The 12,613-nt window shown below is 35.9% G+C and overlaps 2 protein-coding genes across 2 annotated transcripts in view; both read left to right on the top strand.

Moving 5' to 3' along the window:
• Positions 1-6,161: 6,161 nt before the first annotated feature.
• Positions 6,162-7,326, top strand: LOC106651972. The gene is made up of 2 exons (XM_014370688.2): positions 6,162-6,677; positions 6,756-7,326. Exons 1-2 carry the CDS (start codon positions 6,658-6,660, stop codon positions 7,324-7,326), a joined length of 591 nt encoding a protein of 196 aa, XP_014226174.1. The 5' UTR covers positions 6,162-6,657.
• Positions 7,327-10,591: 3,265 nt separating this feature from the next.
• LOC106652107 overlaps positions 10,592-12,613 on the top strand; it is a 161,860-nt gene continuing 159,838 nt past the window's right edge. The window contains exons 1-3 of the mRNA XM_023458455.1: positions 10,592-10,611; positions 10,691-10,985; positions 11,534-11,836. Coding sequence (XP_023314223.1) covers positions 10,592-10,611; positions 10,691-10,985; positions 11,534-11,836 — 618 coding nt within the window. The remainder of the gene's footprint in view (positions 10,612-10,690; positions 10,986-11,533; positions 11,837-12,613) is intronic.

The following is a 12,613-nucleotide window of genomic DNA, read 5'->3' as shown; positions in this document are numbered from 1 at the left end:
GGGGGGGTAGGGGGGTATTTCAAAAATATTACGTAATTTGAATATTACATTCGTATTAAATTTTTTTTTATAAAATTATACACATCAATAGTATTATGAATCAGAACTATGTTTTAGTGCACACACTGCGTGAGCACACATTTTTTACTATATATTATAAATATTTTTGAAGGATAGAGTTTGCCGCTACTGTGATATATATTTTGCGAGTATGAAAAATGTTGAAGCGCATAGAAAAGCTATTCATCCTAAAATTAAGAAAGTAAAAAAAAAAATTTCTGTCGAAGTCATTAAGCGCCGCGAAAATGAAGCTTTATGTATTGTTAAAAACAATGATTTAGAAGACGTTGAATGGTGGGATATCGAGGAGCTTATTGCGAGGGATATATTAATTCCCAATGAGCAACCTGTACCAGAAGATGATTTACCCATCATAAAGTCCATACAAGAATGGCTTGAGTGTGATTGGACTGAAGACGCTTAAAACATTAATTACTTAAAAATAATTTAAAATTATATTAAAAATTATTATTTTTATAATGTAAGAATTATTTTTGTTCAAAAATTTATTAATCAAGAGACCAAATATTGATCCAAAAATTGTTAAATCTAGAAATTAGAACACAAATAAATAATAAAAAAAGAATTCAATGTTTGAATTATAAAAAATATATTGCTCGTCAGTTTTTGTGATTTTTTTTTTTTTGATGCATCAGTTTTTTCAGTTTTTTTTCAGGAAGGGGTCATTACGATTACTACAGAGAGGGGGAGGGGGGGTATGTAGAATCTTACTATCCATTACATGGCAGGGGGGTGTATCGAAAAAATCAAAAAATACCATTACGTAATTTATGGAAGGCCCCATATAAGAATGCGTACGGCTTGGGGCAATTATGTCAATGGCAGATATACAAACGGTAAATTGCGTAATGATGATTAGCGATCGCGATCGAGCATCGGCCGCGAGGTGCTAATGCCTCTTATACGTTACGTATATTATTGCTCGCGTGCATAAGAGTGAGTACGGAGGAAAAGAACTCAAGTGACGGCGTAATAAACTAGATTTTTTTCTCAAACAAGTTCGAACTGATTGAAATGACCGATTAATGATGTACTAAGGAGCGATGCTTCTGGTTGGGATACACATTATATGTGAGCCAGGACGCGTTAAGCCGATAGTTTGTTACGATTACCAGCGAGTTCATTGATTTATTTCGATCGCGCGTGGATGGTAATGAACTCGATGTTCGCGATGTCGATTCAATGATAATTATTATAACAATTTGTTTAACGTTAATCATAGTTTTATATAATTGCTAAGGTCTTGGTAGACAGAGTCAACATTTTATGGCTAATCTTGGGTCAACGAAGAAGTTTACCATTTCTATCATGGCTTTAGAGCCTAAAAAAGTCTTGTAAAATATTTTATATCACACGATTGATTTGTAATGAAAAATAATAATTTTCTGTACTTTATAGTTAAATAAGTTAGTTTCGTTAAGGGATTAAACAAGTTTTGAATTTTAACAGTGCCTTTAGTGTCCTCGATAATTAAAATGAAATAGATGTTATTGAGGAAAAAATATACTCCGTGAAATTAACTTCGGTGTTTAGGATATTAAAAAAAATGTGCTTCTGAGATAAACTTTAGGAGTCCTCTTTTGAAAACAAGGCGATAAATGTTCTCAGGAAGTTACGAATTTTTTGATAATTAGTATTATATCGCTAAAAAGTTATAAAATACATAATAATAACGGATTTCGCTAATGAATCTTTTAGCATCGACAATTTCAATGAGTCAAGAGTTCAAAGTCTAGTATTATCTATTATTTTAATTAATGAAAAGTTAACAAGTATAAATACAGAGTTGACTGAATATTTTATTTAAAGACGTGACTTCGAATAAGAAGCATCATGAAGTGCTTAGCGATTTTGTAAGTACACTATTTTCATTCGATTTTGTATTTTTTTCTTTTTTTTTAGAATAAAATTAAATGTTCTGTCCAATAGCCTCATTTTTGGTGCCTGTGTACTTGTGGCCTCTGCCGCACCAAAAAAAGATAAATTAAGAGCTTTTGAAAAACTTGTCCACGATAACGCCGAATATTTTGAACTGAGCGATGAAGAACAAGCTGCATTTATCAAAAATGCATACAATGAGACAAATTCAATAATAGCATATGGATTGAACGGATTATTAAAACTACGAGAAGAATTGGATGAAATGTACGGAGAGGATGATTCTACTCAGCCGATTCTTTTCTACAACTACGAAACTGACGAATTCGAATACGTTGAACCAGAAGCAATGAGTAAAACGAAAAAGAAGGTGAACCAGGAAAACATGAAGTTTCTTTTCTCTTTGTACAGAAGAAATCTGCTTCGTTACATTGAAGACCCACTTATGAATGGCTTCACTCAAATGGTTTTGTATTATTTCAACGAGCCTAGAATGACAAGATCAATGAAATTTTGGAACTATTTAGAAATTATGCAAGCCCATCTTATGAAAACCAGTGGAAAATACGTCTCTTCATTCGATATGGAAATTGAAATGTAAATCTTTAATCAATGAATAAAACTTGGCAATGTGAGTAAACATATCGTTATAAAAATCTATGCTTGATAACCTGTCGTTTGAGTCATATCATTATTTAATTTCGTATTGAAATTTCAAATGGCAATTGCATTTAGCGGTATCATTAACCAAAATGGTCAAGTACTTTCCTCATTAATATTAAGTTCAACTAACGAAACCCAAAATTTGAGTTACAGCGGACCCGTTAAAAATGTTGTAGAAAATACTGTGTCGTTACCGATACGCGATACGATCCTGCCTGGAAGAACAACGACAACAACAAAAATCCGAAAAACGTTTATCATTATCAAGACCATACCGAATTGTATACTAGCCCAGTTCATAATGCCTCCCGGTGCAATCGAACCAGGAAGCAAAATTATACGGCTACCGTCCTCGCGCTCGAGCGCGCGCATATAATAATCTTCCGGTGGTCGTCATGCATGTGTCTATGTGTGTGTGTGTGTGTATGTGTGTGTGTGTGCAATATCTTTTCATACACCATACGCTGAACTTTTCTTATTTACTCGGCTTCTGAGTGTTTATGTGTGTACTTTGATTTCGCTGCTTTCTTCGGGTGGGTGGTATAGATAGATGTAGGTAAGTGCATCCAGCATCGGCGAGCTCCATCGCGATACATAATAACGGTATGCGCCGCCGCGCGGGAGCTATATAGCGGAATTATGAATTTGTACGATACAAGCTGATTCCATTCGATGAGATGCGCTTTTCCATCGCGCGTACGTAATGGATCATCCCACACGTAGCTTCGAGACATTGTATAGATTCGCAAGTGCACTGCGCGTTTATTTGTCATTAGAACGTTGAACTTTTTTTCCGCGGCCGTTTAAGTATACCTCGCACGAACGAACGAACGAACGAAGGAACTCGCTCGACTCTAGGTAAATCATGAATATTCAAGCGCAGGCGATTTCGATCTAATCGTATTTAAAACGTACCTAAGCGAGCTCGCGAGTCGACTTTTATTCAATGCTCGCGATTTTCAGCTAATGAAACGCGGCGCGTTGCGATTCTGGTCTCGCGCGACACGACATGCGACACTCGTGCGCGGAATATCATAATCGCGAAACAATCGAAGCCTCGTGTCGAATGCAGCTACGCCAACGGGTTCATGTATACTACTTGCGTGAGAAACGCTCGCTCGACGACGACTTTTTCATTGTTGTTCTCGGCTCTTTCCGTTCGCGCCGGCGATACGTTTTCAATATAAAAGAAACAGTATATTATGCTATATAGATCGATGTATTACGAGAAAACTTCCGAGTTATTTATTTGCAAATTATAACTCAGTTTCGTATAAGAAAAGCCGAAAAATGCCGTTAACTCGACCATCGCGAGTGCATTGGCTTATTGCTCCACAAATAGCGCGCGCGCGCGAAAAGCTCGCGTAATACTCCAGTAGCCCCTTAAACTCGCCGCATATCCCCATTGTATTCATTTATTATAGTCAACACATGTGCGTAAAGCGCAAGATGAAAAAGTGAATCGCGCGCGTTTTGTTTTTACAGTTAAGATCCTCGGCTATATCAGGCCTAAACTAAGCCATTGTGTCGCTCTTTTGCCGCACACGTGATAACCCACAAAACGCGTGGCATAACTCGGGCTAGTGTATATAATAATATAATATATACGTATTTATGTATAAATACCGAACGCGCGGGTAGTGTGCGCGCATTGGTTTTTACTCCGGCGCACGCGTGAATAGCCAATTGTGTGCAACAACCAACGACTACTACGCACCGTTATGAATGTACTATATTTTCATTTTGCGTTTGTTGCACATGTGTGTGTGTGTGTGTGTGTGCGATTGTCCAGCCACGACTACCGAAGAAGAATTCGGCAAAGCCAAGCGATCTCTTTTATCTTCGGCGGCGATGCAACACGTTGGGTTTTTCTGCGCCCGAGATGTACCGCATTACGGGCAAATTTGCATGCCGATTTTTTCCCGCCACATTTGAGACTAATTTTTCTTATTTACGCAACAACGCGCGATCTCGCGCGCGCGCGCGACGGTAATAATAACAGGGCCATTGTAAATCGAACACGTTGTAAATCAAGATCCGTAACGATGTATCTTGCGATGCGTTATATTGCACGCCTTAAAACTGCTGTATTTATACGTACATGTGTAATATTCGTTTATTTCGGCGCGTGTACCGAGTGTGCATTTCCAAGCGTTATATCTCATTTAAACTTATACAATACACATATACGCGCCTGCATTTCTCGTTCTCTTTTTTCACAAATTACATTTTGCAGAATTTATGACTTATCTACATGCTATAATACAAACCGAGGCGCAATACGCAAATCGAATGTATATATATCGGCCCGCCGCCACCCATCATTGCGCCGGTCCGAAGCGCTCGGCTCGCACGTACACAAATACGTACACACATATTGGTATTATAAATACATATGCACACGGAGGCGTCCGCGCGTGTTCTACAATATACTTTCTCCCATTATTTTCACTTTCATTTCGTGTGTGCATCGGGCGCCAAATCATATGTGCCCGCACACACGTATACATATGTCTGTCTGTCTGTCTGTCTTTCTGTGTATGCCTGCACTTGCGGAAGCGCTGCCGAACCGACGAAGACGCCCCTTCGCTTTTGGTACACGTTCCGCAAGCTCGCGTGGATTTATCCCTCGTTTTTTTCATATTTTTCTCTGTCTCTCTCTCTCTCTCCGCGCGCGAGAAAGTCAAAAGTCAAAACGCGAATCGATATATATGGCAAATGGAAATTGATCGCCCGAGATCGGGTGTTATATCGCGCGCTCTCGATATACCACGTCGATTAACGACGATCGAGAAAAAGAGAGAAACAAACACAGACGAAAAATTTTTCGAGCTCGTATTTATCGTTTCTCGAATCGTCGCGCTCGACGTTTAATTTGCAGCCATATTTGCCGCGCGCACATGTACACCCGAATCGAACGAAAGTATCATCGCTCGAGCTCGTGTTGTGTACCAATGCACACATATACACGATTATAATGTGTATCAGTGGACTTTCATCGCGTGTATAATATATATATAAATACAGCATATATATTTATAAGAGAACTCCTCGCGACGAGGCACACGCGGGGATGATGTTCGTGATCGATAAAGATATGTACAATTGCCCCCGTATGAAGCAGCGATTTGTACTGCGAGCCTAATGTCTACAATAGGCGATCGCTAAGAACTGTATACGGTCGTTGTCTGCATATGTATACATCGATTTATCTCGTCCCCGCGAGCGCTAGGCTTTACAGTAATGATACGAATGTTATGTACCTCGAGCGATGATCGTGAATTGTCTTCGAATGAAATAAGCTAATCGAAATTTAAATTTTCAACGGATGTCTGGACGTATAAGGTAGTTTAATTGTGTGCTAAATTTTTCAAATGTATCGTTGTGGATACAAATATCATTTTTGAGATGTTATTAATGGTAAATTATATACTTGTATATCATAGTAATGTGTTTAATCTCAAATGAAAATGAGTAATAATAAAATTTCACATTCGCTAGGTTTTTACGAGTTCATTGGCACAGCAACATTTCCCAGAAGTTTATATAGAGTAGTTGAATGAGCAAACGTTTCCATTCAATTCAGCGAGTTAAAAATACCCGATGTAGTTAGCCCATAAACTGTTATAGAGGCAATGCTAATCGCAAAAGTCAATTCTTACGCAACAGTCAAAATCTCAATTACCTATTCCGAAATAATGATTAATTATATGTGCGTAACTTCAAGTGAGAAAAGAAAACCAAGAATAGTTTTGAACACAATTAAAAATTTCGTATAAAATTTGTTGCTAATAACGACGGTTTCTACGCTGGGATTTATCTTATCCGACGGGAAGGCCCAATAACTTGACTCGCAGTCGATATTTCCAACGGATGTTGTGAATTCCCTGCCGAGAGCGTGACGACTAATGAGGCTCTAGATTTCGTTTCGTCCAAATATTTACGTATACACGAAAGCCTATGTAATACTATAAAAGCCCCTGTCCTGAACCATCCGCCAGTCACTCGCTCACCAGACACAGAACTAGCAGGACCATGAAGAGCTTCGCCACATTGTAAGAACAATTTTTCAATTACGAAATTATAAAATTTTAAATCTCGCACGAATTAATTAATACATTTTGTTGAAACAGTATTTTGCTCGCCGCTTGCGTGCTTATCGCCTCAGCTTCACCAACAGGAAAGGCATCCAAGCTTGAAGATGAGAGGGAAGTTCAGATGCTGAAGAAATTTGGCATTTCTGAAGCTCAATTGAAAAAGTGGATGGACAACGTGCTGTCCGATGAAAATAATAAGGACTACCCAATTGCATGGGCGGTACTGCTGATGGGACTTTTGGAATACGACTTGAGCGAAAAGTACGACGAGCAGCCGGAAGAACAGCCTATTCTCTACTTCAATCACCAAAACGATATGTTCGAATACGTATCACCTAAATATATGAGCGAAGAAAGAAAATTAATCAATATGGCTGGTTTGAAGCTCCTCTTCAAAATCTACAGGAGCGATATCATCCATAACATCAAAGACGAAACCTCACAAAAAATTGTATTTTTAGCTCTTAAAGAATATTATTCGCCAAGAATGTTGAATAGCGCGGATTTCTGGGAAATATTGTCTCGTTTACATGCTCATGTTGCTTCATCCAATCCAAAAAGCTTTAAAACCGTATTCCACAAACTTCCAAGTCTCGAGAAAAATTAGTATTGTTAAAAGTATAGTAGTGTAAGATGTTTTTCATAATTTCAATAAAAATATTTTTAAATAATATTCTTTGGTTATTTTCCATATACTCATTTTGTTAAAAATTATGATGAATTTATGGTCTTTAAATAAATCTACTGTTTAATTGATACTTTTGTAAAAAGCTACTCGATATTATAAGCTTTAAATTAAAATTTTCTTATCCAAAACATAATTAAGGTTTTTTTTTCAAAAAAAATACCATTTCTGCACAATTTTTTTAATTATTATGACCATTAAGTTATTTACTACAATAGATACTTATGATCAACAACTAGATAGCAAATTTCAATTAACAATGTTATGTGACTTCGATTCTACTTTCAAATATCAAATAGCTAAATATCAATAGATACAATTTTCAAATAGCTGAAACTTATTTTGTCAAATTGAAGAGTATATGAGTAACACTATCTCTAGTGACTTTTCTCAAAGTTTATGTAATATAAAACCATAAATACCCGAATGCCTACTAATCATGTGGAGGGATTTTCAGAAAACAATTTTTTATCGTATACTAATGTGTAAATTCAAGAATAAAATTCATTTATAATATAACTGTTTTGAGCCTTTCAAAACATAAATAATATCCCTTACAAATGCTAGAAATGTCATTCGAATCAGCTGAGTTATGTATCAGTGCGACGAATTTCAAGATTATTTGAGAATCACTCATATACGGCGCACCTTCTAGAAATTGAAAGATATTTGATCAGAATAATACTATTGTCATTAGTTCCATACGCAGTACCTCGCCTTTTTATTTTATTATAAACAATTTTAAGGTCTCCGCTGAAATCTTCAAAAAAAACTTGTGATTATATAATGTTAAGTCACTTGTATTTACCAAAAAAAGAAATTATCAGATATGATGCATAACGAATCAAATTTATTGAATTTTCTTTTTCAACTATAAATAGCTGCATACATTTTTTGCCGGTGAATCGTTTATTTATAATAAAATTGATGAACGAAACGAGAATAATCTACTTTTTAGATAATAAATAGTATTTTCTGTAATTATGATTCTTGTTTGTAGCAGTAATTTTGGTTAGATAGAGATAAAAATCTTAAATTAAGCTTATCAAAGTGACAACTCTGCAACACTATGACTTGATGGATGAAACTTTTTTTTTTGCTTGATACATTTATCTATTGTTCCGTAAAAAATTCTACTACTCAGATAAACTGGTGTAGTTTTAATACAACGTTTCCGCAGGCATTCCTGTTATACTGACTTTTGGAAATTAATTGAAAGTTGACAAGTTGTACACATTGTGTGAATATTTTATTTGTCGACTAGACTTTGGAAAAGAAGCAACATGAAGTGCTTGGCAATTTGGTAAGTTGATTTTTTAGTCTATATTTGTAACTAATTTCAGTTTAATAAAATATAAAATAAATTCTTTTTGTAATAGCCTTATTTTTGTTGCCTGTGCATTGCCTGCATATGCTTCCACTGCTCGAAAAGAAAAAATCAAAGAATATATCAATCGTTTTGAAAAATTTGCTAAGGATAACAATAATGTTGTCGGTTTAAGTGACAAGAATTTAAAAAAGTGGATAGAAAAGACGATAGCAAAACCAACCAAATATGGGGTTTACCTAACATTTTTTGGACTTTTATTGAATATGCAAGATAATTTAATACCCATTGAAAATGAAATCGATGGTTCTGAACCAATTGAATTTTATGACCACGAGGATGATCAATTTAAACGAGTTTTTCCTCATATGATGAGCGAGTATAAAAAAAAGTCAAACGAGGCTAGCATCAAGCTCCTGTTCACGGTGTACAAAAATGATATATTGCGCAACCTAGATTGGGATCCAATTTTGAAGTCTTACGCTGATTTAATTCTCAAAAATGCATATAAACCCTTAATCATTAGTGAGACCTTATCAATATTATCGTATATAAGAAACCAGCTTATTATTAAAAAGCATAAATATTACAGTCATTCATTTTCTAAAAGACTTCCTTTGTTAAAATTTAATTGATGTAAATCATAATAATATTATGTATTTGAATGTATTTGAATAAAAAAATTTTTAAATCAAATTTTGTACCTATTTTTTTTTTTAAGTCACGCGACATAAAATAGTGACTTGAAAGTAATAAAATTATTTTACTCGATATCTGAGTTTAAAAAGTTATTATTTATTCAAGCAATGTTCAAATTTTACTTTTCCGTGACAAAGTGTGAATGAAAAATTTTTAATTTCAAACTAAATGTATTAAAAAATTATGGAAATAATTTATAATCAACTTTAACTATTTGAAACATTTTTTCCGAGGCCAGCATTTTCAACTTAAATCTTAGACATCCGCCTTTAAAGTATAGGTAATTACTTTACAACTTTCATTGATTAGATTCGCAGATCAATCAAGTTCGGTAAGATCAATTCTACCCCAATTCTGCGACTACATTTTAGAAGTATGCAAACCTTAAATAAATAAGAGAAAACTACAATTTTTTCAAGGTATCTAGGAGATTTTTTGAAATGTGTATATAATATTTAAATTACACATAAATCGAATGAACTCGTCCAAATGAAATTATGCAAATGTAGGTTAAGAAGCTACCCAATCCCTACTCTCCAATTTCCCTTCAGGTAAATAGTGCTCGATTTTATCATTATTGATTAGAAATTGATATTGACAATAGAGATTATCAGTTTTTCGCATCTCAATCACTATCAATTAACCAAAAATGTTTGGTTTTTTTCTACATTATATGAGTATTGTGCTATGAGCAAAAATGTAACTATACCTAGACATAACTGTGTAGAGTACACTTGGAGTACATCTATAGATATTGGCAGTAAGTTTGAAATCTCGCGATAATTATTTACTTTCGTCTCTACAAATCTATACAAATACTTGAAATGAATCATGCTGTATTTTGTAAATTTTCATTTTACTTAACCCGATTAGAAAATTATTCATAAAAAATATTCTCCGCGTTATTAATTGCTAAATTTCAGACATTGCAAACAAAAATTATATTGCTCAGATAAAATTGTAGAGTTCTCTTATTAAAACTCTTTAGTACCAACATGTATGTATTCTCAGGAAGTTATTTTTGATAATTGGTATTATATCGCTAAAAAATTACATACATAATCTAGTATTATCTATTATTTTAATTGATGAAAAGTTAACAAGTAATACAAAGTTGAATGAATATTTCATTCGGCGTTGAGAGTTCAGATAAGAAGCATCATGAAGTGCTTAGCAATTTGGTGAGTACACTAATTTAGTTTCATTTTGTAATATTTTTCTTTTTTATGTGAGAATAAAATTAAATTTTCTGCCCAATAGCCTAATTTTCGGTGCTTGCGTACTTGCGGCCTCTGCCGCACCAAAAAATGATAAATTAAAAACGTTTGAAAAATATGTGCTCGAATACAGCGATAATTTAGAATTGAGCGATGAAGAAACAGCTGCATTCATAAAAAATGCATACAATGCGACCAATTATGTGACTGCAAGCGCATTAGATGACATACTAAAATTATCAGAAGAGTTGGATGAAGAATTTGGAGATGACGATTCTGCTCAACCGATTATCTTTTATAGCTACTCTAATCAAAGATTTGAGAGAGTTGAACCAGGAGTAATGAGTGAATTAAAACAGAAGTTAAATGAGTCAAGCATGAAGCTCCTATACGCAATAACCAAAAAAAATGTGCTCCATCTAATAAAAGATCCAATAATGAAGGCCTACTCTGAAGCAATATTCGATTCCATTATGGAGCTACCTAGAATGATGAAATCCGGAAAATTTTGGTACTATTTTTTTACATTGGAAGCGGATCTTATAAAGTTGGATGGAACAGGTAATATTAACCCATTTGCCGAGCAAGTTGAAATGTATAATTTGGATGATGAATAAAACATGATAATGTGAATGAATATACTGTTGTACAAATTTATTTTAATTCCTTGTATATTAAAAATGGCACCGTGCCACTAAGTAGGCATTTGCAAAAATAATTAAACCTAAATAAAAATAATTTTACAAAAAAAAAAAAAAATTACTATCTTCACGCTCGACAATCGCAATGAAACTCACAAATAACATTATATCGTTTTTGTGCTTATCTCTCTTCACCCGAGAAATATTTTTGTACACGCTCTAACCGTGAATTCGTCGCTTCGCAGGGTAACGAGTACACCGTACCAAAGGGCTGGCCGCTAACCCTTGGCAAGCACGGCGTGGTACTGAGGCTCGGTGAATTGGAAGCATCTTCATTGCGTCTCGGGGAATGCTACCTCTGCGTGCGCAGCCCAGCTGCTGCCTCGAGCGAGCGCAAAGTCAAAGCCGCGGACTCAGCGGCAGAAGCGGCGAATACTGCAACGACTGCAATCAGCAGCAGCAGCAGTACTGCTGCCCTTACGAGCAACAAAGCAGCTACTGACCGCTCGGTCGCCGCCACTGCTGTTGACCCGAGCAATACCGTCGAGGTGAGTCACCTACACATAAACATACTGCTGCACACGCTCATTTCTCATTGTCCGTTTACTGCACGTTTACCTTTCGTAGCTTTTGACTTTTAAACTCGTTTCTCGCTTCGGCTTTCGCGTAAGTGATTTCAATTAGATTATTGACTCAACTCGCGCGTTTCGCAGCCAATGTTTTCTTATGTATTACAACAACCTATACAAACGCTTTCTTATGCAAGGATCGGATCATAACGCAACGAGTTCGCGCAGTGTACAATTTTTCAAGCGGTGCAGAGGAACGAGACGCGTCGCGCTTTCGAACGTCATGAATAAAATTATCGAGATTGAATTTTCGTCGCTCATTTTTATCGGCCGGCAGCAGCCGTGAGCGCTGAAATGAACGATCGCAGACGAGAAGCGGGGAGCATCCGAAAGGAAACAAATGTCGAGTACTTAATAAAACAAATTATCCCGCGCGGAATCGAAAACTGGGTTGAGCCTTATTAACGATATATGCAAAAAGTGTACACACGCAGCGGATAATGTTAATATATTAATCTCACACTCGCGCTGCTTTCGGCGACTCGCTTGACCCCGCACTGCAGCGCACGTGTGCGCAAGAGCCATTTTCAATTTCGAACAATCACACACGTACATTCGAAGGCGCGTTAGGACGAATTCCGAGAAAAATCCTTCGCCCGGTCTCGAGTTATAATTTAGCGTCCGATTGATGAATGTTCGGCATTTTCTTGGTACAATTATATCGGGGCCGCTGCAAAGAATGGACGCTTTTTAACC

The sequence above is a fragment of the Trichogramma pretiosum genome, unplaced genomic scaffold (genome assembly GCF_000599845.2).
Source record: "Trichogramma pretiosum strain Unisexual culture from Peru unplaced genomic scaffold, Tpre_2.0 scaffold13, whole genome shotgun sequence".
NCBI lineage: Eukaryota > Metazoa > Arthropoda > Insecta > Hymenoptera > Trichogrammatidae > Trichogramma > Trichogramma pretiosum.
Note: the sequence above shows the minus strand (reverse complement) of the source record. Positions and strands in the feature narration are given on the sequence as shown.

What these genes read in the sequence shown, in the direction of transcription:
- LOC106651972 (XM_014370688.2), top strand. Translation starts at nt 6,658, where the DNA reads ATGAAGAGCTTCGCCACATT. An exon ending in ATGAAGAGCTTCGCCACATT is followed by an intron (nt 6,678 to 6,755) that starts GTAAGAACAATT and finishes TTGTTGAAACAG; the next exon opens with TATTTTGCTCGCCGCTTGCG.